General features: G+C 42.5%; 4 protein-coding genes across 4 annotated transcripts; 1 reads left to right on the forward strand and 3 right to left on the reverse strand.

Annotated features, from left to right (window-relative positions):
* Window positions 1-164: 164 nt before the first annotated feature.
* On the reverse strand, window positions 165-6,803 carry V2V93DRAFT_363669 (SEN1 N terminal-domain-containing protein). The gene is made up of 5 exons (XM_066908663.1): window positions 6,373-6,803; window positions 6,071-6,286; window positions 2,284-6,021; window positions 2,019-2,228; window positions 165-1,955 (listed from the first exon to the last, which is right to left on the reverse strand). The coding sequence occupies exons 1-5, from the start codon at window positions 6,519-6,521 to the stop codon at window positions 251-253; spliced, it is 6,018 nt and encodes a 2,005-aa protein (XP_066767699.1). The 5' UTR covers window positions 6,522-6,803; the 3' UTR covers window positions 165-250.
* Window positions 6,804-6,893: 90 nt separating this feature from the next.
* Window positions 6,894-8,392, forward strand: V2V93DRAFT_363672 (uncharacterized protein). Its single transcript, XM_066908664.1, has 6 exons — window positions 6,894-7,173; window positions 7,231-7,320; window positions 7,377-7,458; window positions 7,508-7,767; window positions 7,823-8,008; window positions 8,066-8,392. The coding sequence occupies exons 1-6, from the start codon at window positions 6,976-6,978 to the stop codon at window positions 8,315-8,317; spliced, it is 1,068 nt and encodes a 355-aa protein (XP_066767700.1). The 5' UTR covers window positions 6,894-6,975; the 3' UTR covers window positions 8,318-8,392.
* A 13-nt stretch (window positions 8,393-8,405) lies between these two features.
* V2V93DRAFT_389769 (Sec63 Brl domain-containing protein) lies at window positions 8,406-15,060 on the reverse strand (the record flags this gene model as incomplete). Its single annotated transcript, XM_066912369.1, has 4 exons — window positions 8,406-8,662; window positions 8,723-8,994; window positions 9,050-14,935; window positions 15,020-15,060. The coding sequence occupies 4 exons, from the start codon at window positions 15,058-15,060 to the stop codon at window positions 8,406-8,408; spliced, it is 6,456 nt and encodes a 2,151-aa protein (XP_066767701.1).
* Window positions 15,061-15,547: 487 nt separating this feature from the next.
* V2V93DRAFT_363681 (uncharacterized protein) lies at window positions 15,548-16,467 on the reverse strand. Its single transcript, XM_066908665.1, has 3 exons — window positions 16,295-16,467; window positions 16,078-16,225; window positions 15,548-16,006 (listed from the first exon to the last, which is right to left on the reverse strand). The coding sequence occupies exons 1-3, from the start codon at window positions 16,355-16,357 to the stop codon at window positions 15,963-15,965; spliced, it is 255 nt and encodes an 84-aa protein (XP_066767702.1). The 5' UTR covers window positions 16,358-16,467; the 3' UTR covers window positions 15,548-15,962.
* Between the last annotated feature and the right edge of the window lie 935 nt (window positions 16,468-17,402).

The raw sequence follows: 17,402 nt of genomic DNA on the forward strand, positions 1-17,402 counted from the left end.
TTACCCGAGGACAAGTAGCCAATGGTCAATGCAGGTGCACGTTGTATATGTTAGGATATCAAGATATCAGCAACTCGATCTTAAATTACAGATTAGCAATATGCTGCAATTAGTAGCAATGCTATTAAAGCAGTGGTAGGTTATCATGTAGGGTTTCAGGGTTTCAGGGTTTCAGGGTCTTCGACTCAATTCATTCATATGTACAATATCAGCTCGTCCCAAAAACAGAACTTGCCCAAAATATGCCTTCTCATTTCTGGCCCTCACGCTCTTTCTTTGCTAAACTGTTCTTCGTTGAACTATGCTTCTTGACTGCAGTCGGGTCGATCTTTTCTCCCGTGGGTCCTCTCTTTCGCGCGGATGAACCCGAACTTGCTGATGGCGTACCATTTGGCAAAGATTTCCGATGATTCATAGGCTTCTCACTCTTCTTCATATTATTCGCATCAAACACAGTCACCAATCCACGTTTCTGTGCATCTTCAATTAGATTCTTCCACACTTCACTCACCACTAAACTCTGAACATTGCCAATAATCCACAACGAGGACTTCGCTCTTGTAAGTGCTACATTCATTCGTCTAATGTCTGCAATAAATCCGACGCCCTTACCAGAGCCAGATGGATGAGCTCTCACACATGACAGCATAATTATATCCTTTTCCTGACCCTGGAATCCGTCAATAGTATTGAAATCAATCCCTTGGATTCCAGTCTGCCCAAACGCATTTAAAAACGTTGTTCGTAAAGTCCGTAGCTGCTCTTTATACGGAGTCACAATTCCAACACGTCCTTCAAAATCGACGTCCGTAAAAGAATCACATAATTGGCGATATAAACTGACCGCACACTCCGCTTCGGCGCGATTGGAATATGAGTGTGTCTTCGATACCTGTTCACGCGACCGCACGTCATAGAGCCTATATGGACCAAAGCGCTCGGCAGCAGAGTGCCACACCGCTGCTGTACGCTCGGCCATTCCATCGCCATCAATAAGTCGCGACTGGTAAAACTGAGCACTGGGAAACCTTGAAATTTCTGGATGCATACGATACTGAATACTTAGCAAATGCACAGACGACGGATAGTTTTTCTGCATCCTCACAAACAGACTTTGCTCATACAGATACTTTGACGCCGTCTGTGATAAAACCGTCGGAGGCAGCTGGTTCGGATCACCGACCATCGCACACCGCGTACATCCATATTTTAATGGTATCAAAGCAGACAACTCGACACACTGAGCTGCCTCATCGATAATCACCGTATCAAACGTCAACGCAAGCGATGCCATCAGCTCATGTCCCGCTCCTGATAACGTCGCGCACAAAACTTCGGCAGAGGTAACTAATCTGGTTTGAATACTGCGCCGCTCGATATCGCTTGATCGCACAGCCACCGCGTGTCTATCTCGCTCCTCGTCAAGTTTCTGACCTAGGGCAGATTTCTTCGCATGTAGCATATCGCGCCGTTCCCGAAGCTTTGCCCGCTCTTCAGAATCTTCAGTTACGTTTATCAACGCATCAAGCTCTGACCTCTCTGCGAGCACACTGTTCAGTTCTTCTCGTAGATTTTTTGATTTCTCGGCTGATATTCCTTTCTTTTTATTATTCTCTTCTTCAAACTTGGCTACTTCTGCATCAACCAGCTCTTCCAACGTCAAATCTCGCACAGCCGGATTCGCTGCATCACTACGTCCAAGACGTACAATCTTTGGAATAAAAAATTGTCCAGATGAATTGCGAATACCACCTTTGAGGCGTAATGCTACTTCATCCACAGCCGCATTACTAGGTGCGCAAACTAATATGCGTTTTGGCTCGACTTGCGCGGCCTCTTTTGGTGCTTGAGGCTTTTGCCCCGGAATTGAAATTGGTATGCCTCGCGATTTGGTAGTTGACAGAGTTGCACCAATAATGCCAAGAATCGTCTTCGTCTTACCGGTACCCGGTGGTCTATATAAAAATACATTAGCTCCTTCGGAAATTTATAGGAAAGGCAAAAAAAGAAATTCTTACCCCTGAATCAAAGTAAACCCAGTACTTTCCATCGCTCCGATAATGGCACCAGCTTGTGGTGTATTCACATTATACATCTGCATAGCTCGCTTCACTCTCGCGCCATCAGCTCTAACCATGTTTGCGGGTCGCGCCTGAACAATCTGATCACATAAATCATAGTACGGCAAGCCATGCAGTGAGCTATACTCTCTCTCAATCGTCGTCATGCTATATTGCTTCATTAACATCCTTCTTTTTATATATAAAATACATTTCAATCTACCTCATAACTCGTAGCCCATTCAATTCTGCCTTTGGCATCAAATTTCGCGCCAGCTCAGGACTCGGCAGACATCGCAATACCACATCGCACGTATCTGAATTCGATCTCTTTATTTCCTTTATTTTGGCCATACAGTTCATATACTTTGCATCCGGCCATTGTGCAGCGCGCTCTTTGATTCCTTTTCCCATTTTTAGATTCTGTTCTTCAGGAATAAACGTAATAACAATAATATCCATCTCTCCAATCTTTATGATCGGTAGCAACTTTGACTCTAAAGAAGCATAAATCTCTATATAGTCATCACATGATGCTCGATTGTTAATCGTCAAACGGAATGGTTTATCAATCCTTTCAATTTTTGACTTGAAAATATTTTGAACAGCCTCAAGCATCAGCAGCGGTTCAAATACAGCATTGTAATCCATCGCCGACGCGAACTTATTCGGAATAGCTCGATATTTGCCAAGGTCTCCACCGACTTCATCTGAAGGAAGCTCGTTATCACTATGATAATCCCATCGGAGAATGCGATGATATAGCGGGTTCATATTCACGCGCAATCTTGCGCGCATATTTCGTTCACCGCGCTCCTTCTCTGACATTGATGGAGGCGCATAGGGTCGACGAGAACCTCCAATCATAGATGGAGGAATCCTTAGAGGTGTAGGCGCGATTAACGATGAAGTATTCCCTTTCACTGATGGCGCACTATGCTTAGCAAGTGTAAATAGCGAATCAATATCTTCATCACTATCCTCATCCGAGCTGTCATCCGATCTTCTCGCCGTTGACGCGATTATCGGTTTTGCAGCTGTCCTTGAAAGGGGTCCAGCACCCGCTGTCTCAGTGATTCTGAATCCTGCAGGACGAGGGGGATGAATTACACCCGCATCTGTATTCTGTGCTAGCGCTTGCTTTTGACGCTTATCATATAAGTCCTGACGCACAGCATTAAGCCTACTGGCTTTTGCAAAGGTTTCTGCCTTGGTTTCTTCAGCCTGCGCCTGCTTGAATGCGGCGTCGAGAGCCTGTCGTCTGCGCAGTTTTTCGGTCAACACTAGATCAGAAGATTGCTCTTTGATTGTAGTACTTCTTCCTAGCCAACTATCCAGTGCCTTTTCTTTGCCTTTACTATGGGGTTTGGAAACAATCTCATTTTCTGACTTGACTGTCTCTGTTGTATGCGATTGCGCGTCGACATCAGAGCTGCTTGCTCGATCGTAGCGTAATTGGTAATCAAATTGACTAATCGCAAGAACAATATCATAGCACTGGGCATCTGTCAGATTGTTGTAATAGGTCTCTGTTTGATGTGATAATTTATCCAATCGCCTCAAAATATCTTCTGGTACAGTCATCTTTGCAGCAGCCATTCTATTTAAAAATCCACAGACAAGATTAACACACATCTGCAGCAAGGCAGTATCTGACAGGCGAAGCCAGGGAGACATCTCACGCAAAGGATCCATTAGATTTTGCAAGATCTCTAGGCCTGTCAAAGACGGCTTTGACGGCGATATAGTCTCCAAGGCGACAACGTCAACCCCAGAGTTTGTGTTAGCTGTCAACGCCTGCTCGAGTAACTGAGTATTATCAAACAACTGTGAGCTGAGCTCTAAGATATCTCGCATATAATCAACCATTATATCCTTGGGATACACGCGGGACCAAGTCAGCGTTCTCTTGAATATGAACTCTAATGCTTTCCAAGTAGCATCCCAGAATAGACGAGTTGCGGATTTAACTTGCTTATCTGCAATAACACTATTATGCTTTGCAATATATCCATCTCTTGAGTCGAAAATAAGATTTGCTATATCCATTGTCATCCGTACAAGTTTAGGAACGGGACCCAGACCGGTTAATACAGCAATCGATCCTGTGTTCTTCAATGTAGAGACATAGGCAGTCAAAATAAAAGATGGATCTGACAAGAAGAGTCCATGAAGTGCTTCTATTCTTCCCGAAGCATCAAATGCCTGCTTCACAATCTCCAGGCTCGTTCGCGATAGTGCTGAGTGTGAGGACAGCGAGCAAGAGATCAAGATTTCGGCACATGCTCTGTCTTCTAAAATGAGCTTTTGTAGCTTCATTGCACTGCAATCGCTGATATGTTGCAGAATATTGGAAACTGCGTATAGAGCCTTGTCAATTAAACTGCTTAGTTTGCGATGCTTGCGTATCTTTAGAGAAATTAACTGTACAAGTACACTCGAGGCGCCTTTCCCTCCTGCTGCATCGGTGCCAGCAAGTATACTATCAACAGTTTCTGCTAGGTATATTCTAGTTTTAGACAGGGTCTGGATGATGATTTTTGCAGACTCTGTGTCATCTTCAGGTAATTTTCGCTGCAATAATCCCCAAAACTTGTCACCAAAGCAAATTGACAAATGGTCATGCGCCTCAGAAACAACGGCTTCGTTTTCAGCAGTTTCCAACACCTCCCGAGTAATCTCTTTCTGCCTCGTTCCCGCAGCAGCAAGTATCTCAGTAGTTATTCCTTCACTTTCTTCAGTAACGGACGTACAATCCGCTAAAATGCAGGCAACCACGACGTCCATCGCAGCCTGCCGAACATCCGGATCTTCGCCTTCGACTGCGGCTTTGGTGGCATAATCAACAAATAGAGTAGCATAGGTTTCTGCTACTTTCCTGCTTTCTCTTCTCATTATTCTGTCGACTGAATGTGAGCGGAAAATATTTTGCTGGTCGGTATCGCCAAAGTTTAATAACTCGTTTAATATCTTAAATCCTGCAAACAGAAATCTTGAACGTAGATAAGCATTTGAGATACCAAACTTTAAGGGATCCTGGTATTTTCCAAGTAGGACTGATGCTAAGAGCTCGCAGCAGTTAAGCTTATTTGATCCCGAGACTGATCGAATATAAGGCCAAATCCAGTCGAGTAGCGAGTCGATTTTGGATTTCTGTAGAGAACAGTCTCTAAGCAATTTCTCAAGTCCGGCAGAGCAAGCTTTATCAAAGACAATCTCTGTCAGAGAACTTGGGAGATACGGCAGAGATGCAGGCCAAAGGTCTGACTCCAGAGTTTTACACAGTGTTGTAAATACTTGCAACATAGTCATCAGGCCGTCAGGTGATGACTTCATACCTTGCCCTGCAAGATCTTTCCAAGCAAGTTTCACAATGCTATCATCTGATGGACCTTTGCTAGCTGCATTGGAACCGCAGCAGTGATGTATAATAACTTGTTTACTCAGTACAGAAAGTACTCTCCGCATGCCTGTCCAGAATCTGATTGAATGTTGCGGGTCTGAGGATTCGCGATTCATATACTTTCTCACGCTATCATGGTATGCTCGCTGTACGCAAGTGTCAAAATCAGACTCTGTGACTTTTTTAGCTAAGATATTGAGAGACTTCTCGGCCCATTTCATAAACTCCGGATCCTGATACTTGAATAAAAATGATATCATAGCCGGAACAATCTCCTTGGAAAGTCTGAGGAATCTACCGCCGCTTTGGACACCAAGAAAAAGAGTACGAAAATCTGATTCCAATTCCTCTGATAAAGAAAGAAAGTGAGGAGCATAAAGGCATTCGTAAAGCGCATTGAAACTCTCCGATATCGATGCACCATCTATAGGCTTTTTCGGGTCCTCATCCTGAGCGATTTTACATTTTGTGGCAGATGGCCGCAATGTCTCTGTAACTCGGACAATGTCCCAACTTTCAATCAGATTCATAAATCCCTCTACATCCGATTCGTCAATACTACAAATAAATGTTAGTTAATGAATTCAAGCTTCTTATAAACACATACCCTTGCTCTATCATGTCTTCCTTCATCGGTGCCTTTTCCTTATGATATGCTCTGACGCACCAATAACAATCTTTTAAATGCTTTTGAAGGGTAGATTTCAGCCATTCAAGTTCAGGAGTATTGTCAAAGGCAAATATCTGAAGTGCAGTGGATGCTACAATTCGTCTGGACTCGTTGCAGAAAAAATGACTGGTCTTAGGCAGGTTCATAAGGTATCTAAATACGGCATACAGAGTTAGCTTTGCACTGTAATATTATAGCAATCGAAAAAAGCAATCTACATATACGCTTGAAAAACATACGAAATACTGTCCTGTAGGCATCGCTCTATCATTGCAGCATCATCCACTTTTTTGCATTCCTTGATCTCTTTGATCACGCGTTGCAATTCCTCATCTACCGGCTTCGAGTCGGCCGACTTGCCAGAATCAGCAGCCTGAGATGGCGCCATAACTGAATGATGTGCGCTCTCGCTGCTACTCTGTCCTGAATACTAATAAAGATCAGGGAAAGCACTTTCGATACTGGACATATGCTGATGATAAGCATACCAAAGTTAGAAAATTTACGATCGTATTGGCACAATTTTAGGTCACTAAACCATGCCCTCAGCTCAAGCAAAGATATCTTACAGTCAGTAACGAAAAAAGTCGACAATTTCGCGAAGTGCAAATAACTGAGTATATGGTAGCTGCCGAAAAAAAAAAAGAAACTGGAATTGTCAAAGCTTCAGAGTTGAGAGCAAAAGCTCAGAATCGTGCAGAGGTGGGCGCGCGTGAGCACGTGATTCAATTTATAGTGAATAGACTTCCAACGCGTTGTTTGCTTCGCGCGTTGGATCTGGTTAGTTTGATAGAGAATATCATATCGCATTTGACGATATTCAGCTGCTTGATATCACGACTATGGCTTATCCTGTCTGTAGACTTAGGCTTACTGAGCCATTTCAGTTGTCGTCGCGCGCAATGTACAAAGACCGTCCTCGAAAATTGGTCGTAACTGCTGATTTTTCCTGTCTCGTTGACCTACCTAGCTCTGTGAGCTCTGTCTCTTTCTCTGATTCGTGGAATTCTTTTACTGTGCTACTTATTAATGAAACAAGGGTAGAATTTCTTTTAACGCATTATACCTATCTGTTCTAATTTTTCCTCTTGAGTTAGCTGAAAGTCGAAGTGTCGGTAGACAACGATATAGATATTAGTAGCAACAATTTCCTTCTTGCACTATCTCACTGCATCTTCGAATCTCCAGTACATACAGTTATTAATGAAAAATCTACGTTTGAAAGCTAATTTTTTCTTTCCAGTTTTGGATTAGAGTGGGTCTTCGACCAGCTAGCGTGTCCTCGCCTGATGCAACCAAAGCAGATGAATGTCATAGTATAATCAGTAAGTATTTAGTATAGGACAGAAGCCTTTTGGTGTACTGATTGTTTAGCAACCTTTGAAAATGATGCCTTGGATATCAATCAACATCTCAGCACCTCACCAGTTCCACTTCCATTGACGCATATTCAGTCACTCACCGTTTCATTTACATATAAATGGCAAGGCGTAGTTGAGAACAGTCTATATAACGACTCAGACCCAGATATACTACGAGAATTACTAGTTCTGACTGACAATGCATTTCGCGTTTTGATTATGGGTAATCTAGCAGTATCACTGCCAGTAATATTCTGTCCTCGTTATTCCGAAGTACATATGATTACTTAAAGCATGTAATTTTGTTTCAAAGACTAATGCTATAAAGAGCATAATATCTAGGTTTAAATTTTTAAATGAAGCGATAGTACCCTCGATGTGCAGTATATTGAAACGAAGATCAGAAAGATTAGGTATTCAAATCTCTAGAGCAGATCCAGGAGAAGTGATGCTGTCGTTCTGGAGATCTCTTACTTCCGAATTAAAAAGACGCCTAGCCAGCACTCTGTTCCTTGTACGAGCCATATTCAAACCATGCTTACAATCTTATAACTGACGATCATACAAACAGGACAAATTTTTCGATATCGAAGAAGTCTTACAGTCTCAAGAGAGATTTGGAAGTGTCTTCTTATCTTCTCAAGCGGAATTTGACGTTGTACACAGCGACTCGACAAAGCTATCATTTGATGAAGAGAGCATTCTTTTGAGTGGTGATTTGCCTGATCTTAGTCTTGCTACAACTTATGCGACTCAGAGCACAATGGAAGAAACTCAGTTGAGTTTTGTGAGCAGCAGTGGCTTAAATCTTGAATCAGATTGAGAGGGCACGCAGCCAGTTCCGAACATTAATAAAAAGATATTAACATAAAATTAGCATATAAAATCTTAATCACATAACTTTACAAATCTTACTCCTCCATGGCGTCTCCATTTTCCTCTGCCTCCTCTTCTTCTTCTTCCTCCTCTCCTTCCGCAACAACAATTTCAAACTCCATCTCTTTATCTGCGTCCACGTACGAATCACACATGCACCAAACGGTAAGTTTATGCTTTCCAGCAACCGGAACAACAAACTCAAGTCTCGTCTTTTGAACAGCCTTCGGAATCGTGACACGCTTTATAGCAAGTAACTGCTTTGTTGACGATTCTCCAACAACAAGCCACCCTACATCACCCATGTTAATCTTAATTCACAAATAGAAATAAAAATATTCGCTGCGCTTACAGTTTTCAAGCTTCGGTGAAGGATATAATGGAGCATACACAGTCAAGTCAACAGGCTCATCCTCTTCATCGACGTCTCTCTCCAAAGTCACAGTCACATAAGCAGGCTCCCCTGCAACTATTTCATCCGCATCCTCGACTTCATAAGACATATCGATGCTGGGATATTTATTTGCAAAGCGTGCGACATCTGAAAGATCACGGTCGTTCATTTGCAACAGATCGTTACGCTTGTCGTCATCAAGAATCATCAGATCAATAACCGATTCAATTCTAAATGATAGTTAGCACTAATCAAAACATATTATTAAACAAGTGCAAAGCTCACTCTTCATTTTTGCATCTCTCGATAACCTCACGTGTAAAATGAGGAATCTGCTTCAAGGGACTATCGCGATCCCAAACTGCTTGTATAACCATCTGACTCAAATCCATGGCGTTCATAGCATTTAGGTGGCCATCACTTGACATTACATCGACGCAAGCAGAGAGCAAGTTAAGAATTTTTGACAAAACAGTTTTCTGATCCGCAGCCAAATCCGCAGGTAACCCGAGGCGCTGGAAATGTGCTTGTAGCAAGACAAACGATTTAAAATGAGGAGAATCATAAGACAAATTCTCTGGAGCCATCTTGATTGGAACACGGTCATATATGCGCTTCAAAATAGCATCTTCATGGCGACGAATAGGAACAATCTCGTACTCGGCGGCCGCTGTTACAATCTCCAATATACCCTTAAGCTTTGTCTTGGAAGTGAGCGACAAAGCAAATGCTTGCATGGTAATGAAGGAGATATTGTAATAAGCTCCAATCATCGAGTTATTCAGAGGAGAGATCTCATCTTCATCCTCATCGATCTCGATCATCTTTGCCTCTTCAAGATCTTTCAGTGTGGTTTCGACAAGATCCGACAGATACTCGCTGAGACCCTGGTGAGACACATCAAGTACGCCGTAAAAACTAGGATTGGCAAGTAGTCGTCGATAGAAATATGAAAAGGTAAGCCAGTCAACTGCATCCTGTTGCGAAGTGATTACCTTTGTACTAATCTCTGTAACAAATGCATCATGCAAGAAAAGGTTCAAATGTGACTCGATCGGAAGTGCTTCGTTAAGGAATTTCTTGTAGTATTCTCGATTCGAAGATGGTGTCATAATGACGGTTCTGCCGAGACTATCAATACCTGGACGGCAGGCGCGGCCAATCATCTTCAAAATATCACTAACAGGATAGTCGATATAGCGATGCTCGCGGCCTTCATAAATTTGAGTTCCCATAACAATGACAAGGAACGATCGAACAGAAAGCGACCAAGCCACGTCCTTAGCAGCAACAATTATCTGAATAGCTCCTGCCTCAAATAATTTCTCAACAATGATTTTGTCAGTAGGGTGCATTGATTCATAGCAGTAGCCGATACCGTGCGAAAGACTTTCATAAAGATTTGGCTCGCGGATATTCTTTAAATGCGGCTCGATGTTATCCAAAGTGGCTTTTAGATATTTGTCTTCGTTTCCATCAGCTTCGCAGTACCTAAGTAGCTCGAGGGTAGTGTCGATACATTGCTGGCGACTATGCACAAACACAACAGACGGCTGATTCTGACCCAGCTGCTCAATTGCAATGTAAGTCGGCTTAGACATTGCAATCATCAGTGAAGGGAAATGAGTGATAGAAAAACCTTGCAGATGAACTTCGAATGGCGTCGGTCGATCTCTAGGTGAGAAGTTGTAAATGCTGTGCGAGCTTGCTCCAATCCATTCACCCAAATCACGACCATTAGACAAGCATACAGCAAGACCGACAATGCGCAGAGGATTTTCCGTCTGGGCAGCGACGTACCGCATCCTCGAGACAACGATCTCGTATGAAGCCCCATTTTGTCCACCAATCATATGCAACTCATCAGCAATGAATAAGCGCACACTCTGTACATTCTTACGCTGCTGCCACCTTCGAGAAACCATATCCCACTGTACCGGCGTGGCAAGCACAAGATTAGACTGTTCTAAAATCTTCAAATCGGCAGTCAATTCACCAGTGAACTTGCCAATTCGCTTACCGCCCGCAACTTGCGATAAACGCAAAGACCAATCGCGGTATCGCTCATCAACGAGATCTTGGAATGGCGCAATATACACCGCTCGTCCTGCGTTTGTAGTCTTGTTCCAATGACGCAGAAGAGCAAATTCTGCGCAGACAGTCTTGCCACTACCACTTGGCGCTCCAACAAATACATTGTCATCACTGCTAAACAATGAATTAAATACCTGTGTCTGGATCTTATTAAAAGACTCAAATTGAGGATACAAGTCAATATAAGCTGGATCTTTGAGTGCCGACACCGGCAGAGGCTGCAGCTCAAGCAACTGAGTGTGTGGGGGAAACCGCTCCGGCAAAATCAAGTGACGGAACGAGACAGCCAACTTCGTCTCAGAATGTAACCAACGATCTGAAATAACCGAAATGAAGTAATTCGGCGGAACAGGTTCAGCAATTGGAATCGTAAATTCCACAATATGCTCCTCCTGTGCGTATTGACGACGCACAACGAACAAGTCATGATACAAAATATTCTCTCCGTCGCAATCCTCAGCGATAATCCAGAAAGTCTCAGCGTTTTCATGAACATTTGGATCCCATTCAAAAATCGGCGTGATTGTCAGCTCAACGCGCAGTAATGACCGCGTGATAGGTTGCACATGAGCTTGCATCTCGACTCGAGGGAAATTCTTTAAAAGATTGAACGCTAATCGTCCGTATCTCTCGACCTTGATAGCCTGACCGACCTCGCCGGGATCAGTCAACTCGAAGTACTTTGACCAAGGCATTTGCGACGACTCGGTTTTCTTAATGACTTCAGCAGGACAAGACGGGAATTGTCGGAACGGTGAACTGCTAAGCCACATACGATGATCAACCATCTTGCAAACATCAAGCGCAGTTATCGACACTTGCGCCCAGCCGCGCTTCAAGCAAATCTCAAAAATAGCACGCAACAAACGGCCTGCCGACTGTGTCACGTAAACCATATCAGCCATCAAAGCGAATCCTTCCAGTTTCAATCTGGAAATGTAAGCCTGAAGCAGGACATTGATTTTAGCTGATGGCTCTTCGACAGTCTCCTTGATTGGGATTGGCACACGTTCAAGAAGCTTAGCAAGCTCAAGCTTTTCTTCCTGTCGAACAGGAATGAACTTAAACTCCTCCGACATGGAGAAGATTCTGAAAAGTTCAATAGGCGTCAATACCGGTTTCAGATGCTGATTATAGACACCCATAGAAGTGTGCGAAATGTAATAATGCGACGCAATCCTACCGAGCTCTGTCGGAACAAGCCTTCCAGAATTTCTATCATAACGAAGTAGATTATTCTTCTCAAGCAACACAGCCGCTGAATGCGCCAAATCCAGTCTCTTTTGCTCCAAAGCTTCGTCATCTGCATACTCAGCACCAACATGATACAAAGCAGGCGATCTTAACATCCTCACATATAAATATGTATAACCTAACCACTTCACCGCCTCATCTATCGATCTTATGGTACCCAACACAATCTCCGCATTCAAATTATCTGCCAGTTTAGACATAAATTGACTCTCGATCGGCAACTGTTGATTCATAAGCGATAAATAATACTGCAACTCTGAGTGTGCGGTGATAATGATACCTTCACCTGAAGTATCGTAGCGAGGTCGTCCAGCACGACCGAGCATTTGCAGTACATCCTGTGGAGATAACTCAACCCATTTACCTTTCTCTGGCGAATATATCTGCGTACCTTTAATAATAACGGTATGAGCAGGTAGATTAACACCCCAGGCAAGAGTAGCAGTAGATACCAGAACCTGGATATATCCACTCGCAAACAGATCTTCAGCGCGCTTGCGATCGTCGCGCGTAAGACCAGCATGATGAATAGCGAAACCGTATTGCAGCAAATCTCGCATTTCATTATCTTTTGTCTTCTCACTCTCTTGCTTCAAAACTTCATGTGATGCTGCATCAGTCTTCAATATACTGGTGATTGTCTCCAGCTCGATTGCCTTATCACGAATAAACCTAGCCGTTTTTGCGCACTCTTTGCGCGAATGAACAAAGATAATCATTTGATATTTGCCTGCATTTTCAATGACCTTATCATAGCACGCATCATTCATCGCTTGGTAACGCTTGATAGCTTTCTTTTCCGTGATTCCCACAAATTGCTGGCCGAGAGGACAAGGTCTGAACGAAGAATCAAAGAAGAAAACGCCCTTAGCAGGATCAACTCGAAGGAACGTGGCAACATCATTGTAATTAGGCAATGTTGCAGACAAACCTACCAATCGCACAGGTACGGCAAGACTACCTTCCATACGACGCAAGGTTCGTGCGACAATGCTCTCAATAACGGGACCGCGCTCATCGTGAAGAAGATGGATTTCATCAACAATAATCAGACGCACCAGATTTGTATAACTAGCATCGGTTGCCTTTCGCGTGACGATGTCCCATTTCTCGGGCGTAGTGACTATCATTTGCGTCTGAGAAATCTGCTCTTTGGTGAGTTGACTATCACCAGTCAGCTCATCGACCCGAATACCAAACGGTTCCAGCTTCCGACCAAATTCGCGTACTTGCTCCTGTACAAGCGCCTTAAGGGGAGCAATGTAGACAATCTTGAAATCATCAAGGGCAATTTTACCGGTATCTGAATCACGAAATTGAGAAATCGTGCGCAAAATAGCTAGCATCGCGACATTAGTCTTTCCGGCACCTGTGGGAGCGCAAAGAAGCAAATTCTCGTCGTCGCCAAATGCAACGGGGTAAAGTTTGCTCTGGACTCTGTTTAAACTATCCGAGTCTGGAAAGGCAACGCGCGTCCAGTCCGGCATCTCTGCAATTTTGACGAGTTTCTCGTTGGGATCGATTTTGGACTTTGGTGGCGGAACATGAATTTCTTCGTATTGCTTCTTCTGGCGCTTGAATGATCCTTCAGGCAGTTTGATCTTTGTGGTCGAGAGTAAATGATTTCCTTCGTCAAATATTAAAGAGTCAAGATCGACTAATCTTGGTTCGCGACGCTTGGGAGCTTGGGAATCGACATCCATAATTGAATCATCTTGCACTTCTCCAGTAGCCAACGTGCTTTCAGCAGATCCTGATATCTCTTTCAAGAGTTCACTTTGTCCAGCAGCAATCATTTCTTCCGATATCAGTTTTCGAGAAGCAGCATCAGTTGCGCGAGCAAAGCGAGTGCACCAAACAATCCTCCATCTGTTTTTGCAAAGCAGAGTAACAAGTTCGAAATGCTCAAAATCAAAGAGCTCCATAAGATCGTTTTCGACTTGTCGCAATGAGGCATTTGATGAGAGATGCTCCATCACTTGAGCGGCTTTCTCTTGAGTAGTGTGCGCGTCAGGAAATACGGAGGAAACCTCACGCTGGAGCCAGAAAGCATCGATAGTGTGCGCTTGAATGACGTCTTTCTCTTCCTTGACTGTCGACGAAATTTTGCCACCAGTAGCTGATTCAAGCGCGTCGCTATCCGCATCAGATACTTCACCAGTTTCAAACTCAATAGGACGGTCTTCGTCTTCCACCTCATCGTCGTCGTCTTCTTCAGACGAAGATTCTTCCTGATCATCGTCGTCGAGCAAAACAGCAACGCCCTCATCGCCATTGACACCTTCACCCGCAGGTTCGGTTTCAGCATCAGGAACTTCGTAATCAGTGATTTTACGACTCAAATTCATAAGCTGATTAAACCGCTCACTCGAGATGCCTAAGCCAAAAATGCCTTCGACTTCTTTCTTCTTGTCATAATCGCGGACACCGTCCATTTTCACGATTTCAAGTGCAGCATCTGCAGCAGATCTAACAATATCATGCGAGACATCTCCCAAGAGTTCCTGCGACCAAGACAAAATCAACTCAAATGCCTGCCGCGTTTCACTAGTGCGAGGGATATATCGTAGACCTTCAATATTATCAGTCAGCGCCGAAAGGTCGTCGTCTTTAGCTTTTTTTTGCTTTCGTCGAGCGCCGTCATCCAGAACTGCTTTATTACGATTTTTGGAATCGGTTGGTACGGCATCGCGCGAAACTCGAGTACCCATGTCAGAAAGTCTGACTTTTCCTGCCAGTGATTCCGGGTCTCCTGTGCTGTCGTCTGAGGGACGCGAGACAAATCGTCGATCCACTTGCAGGACTTTGTTTGACATAGCATCACTATGGAAATAATAATTGTAGTTAATATTGAGAGATATGATATTCCACAATAACTGATGAGAAGATGAGTGCAAAGGGACTTACTAGCTATATTGCTTGAAATTGTTATCCTTTCGATCCGCCATTGTTTCTGAGTCTCAAAGCCTTGAAAGGCAGAATAAATCAAGAAAGCGCAAGATCCAAAATTTATCAGAACTGATAAATAGATAAATAATTCTATGACCAACCAGAGAGTGGAGGAGTAACTGATAAGTAAGGCAAAAAATAAATGAGATGAAGATAAATGGCGAGGAGATTTTAGATGCGGCGATGTTTTGAAGTTTTGAGTTCGAAGTTTTCAGGGCACGGTCAACTTCATATTCAATACTGGTTATATATTCACTACTCTTTATTTGAATACGGAATCTGTTAAAATCAGTGGATAATAATTGTGAAAAATTTATATTTTTCATTCTGCTAATTACTCTGCTAGAAATTTAGAGAACAATTTTCTTGGCTCTTGAAAAATCTACGGAAATTCGCCGCAGACTATTACTGCCACGGATGATTCAGTAATAACTTATTTAAATCAACAAGCAATACGTTTACAAAGAGATTGTTCATTTATCCAATGATTTTCAATAGGTAATTACATTTGAAGCTATCGCTTTCATTCAAAATGCCAATCTGTCAAAGACTATTATATGGCATCGACCATCCAAAGAAATTGAATAGGAATAATGAAATAATTTAGACAGCACAAAATAGATTTATTGGGCTGACGACGCCAAATATGTGACTAGAGATAAAAAACAATTCCCTTTATACAAAATAATACAAACAACACGAAAAAATAAAAACAATGCTATAAATTAAATTAAACCCTTCCATACTAACACAAATTCATAATATTCGATCTGTAGCAACTCAACCGGTTTGCGGACAGATTTGCTCAATTTTAAAACAGATGCAAAATATTAAATCGAAGCGAGTTCATGAAGTATATTTCTAGTTGTTGATGGTGAATGAATGATGTGTTGTAACTGACTTACTCGTCCTCGAATCCAGTAACCTCCACAGGGTCTTTAGGCACTGTCATTATAATATACAGTTAACACTTGTACAACGCAGTTATAAAATCAAGAGACATATAGAACACGTACGGGGATATTCGAAAGGAATGGGCTGGTGGTCAGGATACAGGAACCGCCGACGAATAGGCAAGATGGTGAACATAACCGGGATACTGACAAAAGCCAACGCCAAAGGGAAGAAGTATTGAGGTGAAACTCGAGCGTGAAATCTCAAATTCTATAACGAGGAAATAACATTGCTCAATTAGTTTCTTGTTGTAAAACAGTTCAAAGGACTTCAACCCACCTGGATCGGGTTCTCGCGGAATCGCGGTTTAGGAGTAAATCTTGACGCATCGACTTGGACCATATCTGCTAATTTAAGCTCTCTCTCTATATATATATATATAAATGTCCTGTCACAGGTTGTTTGAACAGAGCGATGTAATTGTCTTCTGATACTACACTGCCAAATCTCGTGTAGTCGAGAAGAGGGTTTATATGACGCGCCGCTGATTGGACAGACTTTGTATTGAGCATAACTCACACTTATGTTGTGTGCATTATCTATTATATGGAAGTGTAGAGCGTGTTATTGCAGGTTTCATTCAATATTTGAAAATATTGCTTATTTTGTCTACGAATTGTATCTGAATTTTTGAAATTGAGGAATTGACATATTTGCAAATTAAAACGATACTGCTATGTCATTCAATATCTTTCGAGAGAGATACGTAAACTCAACATCAATTGGTCGGGCTCTGCAGTTTCTTAGTCAATCTCAGTTCTAAAATGAATTTTCGTTTACAGGTATTGGTATCATTCAGCATTAATGCTTCTCTGGGATTAAGAAAGGAATTTTTGGTGATATATCTCAAAGATCTTAGTTTAGAGCTGAGGCTGGCTTTTAAGACTGACGCATCGATATCTAAATTATGAGCAGACACGTATAAACGGATAACGTATAAACGGATATCATTCTAGTGGAGCCGATGAATACCTGTCTGATATTTTTCTAATTTTCTATACTATATTGGCATCATGTACGGTGGTGTTCAGATTTATAGATTCCGTTATCGTATCAGCTACGTCTTTGAGAGTATACCGTCTATTACTGTGATCTTTTTTCACCCGATGGTCATTTATGTTATGAGTTGTCATTGCTCTTAATAAAGCTATTTGAGATCAAGAAAGAGAGAAAAGGGAGCATGAATGCAAACGCAAGCACGACATATTGATTTCATTCTAGTGTATCGCCTCACGTTTATACGTTCTCATCAATCAATTATGCGGATATACAGTAGACTATGCACCCTTCCAAGCCTCAAATTATAGATATATATTGCAGGTAGAGCCCTCTACCTTTAAATACTTGAGACAGTCAACACCTCTCTTTAAACAGTATGTAGAAAGAA

Source organism: Kockiozyma suomiensis (assembly GCF_038497685.1).
Source record: "Kockiozyma suomiensis strain NRRL Y-17356 unplaced genomic scaffold V2V93scaffold_2, whole genome shotgun sequence".
Lineage (NCBI taxonomy): Eukaryota > Fungi > Ascomycota > Lipomycetes > Lipomycetales > Lipomycetaceae > Kockiozyma > Kockiozyma suomiensis.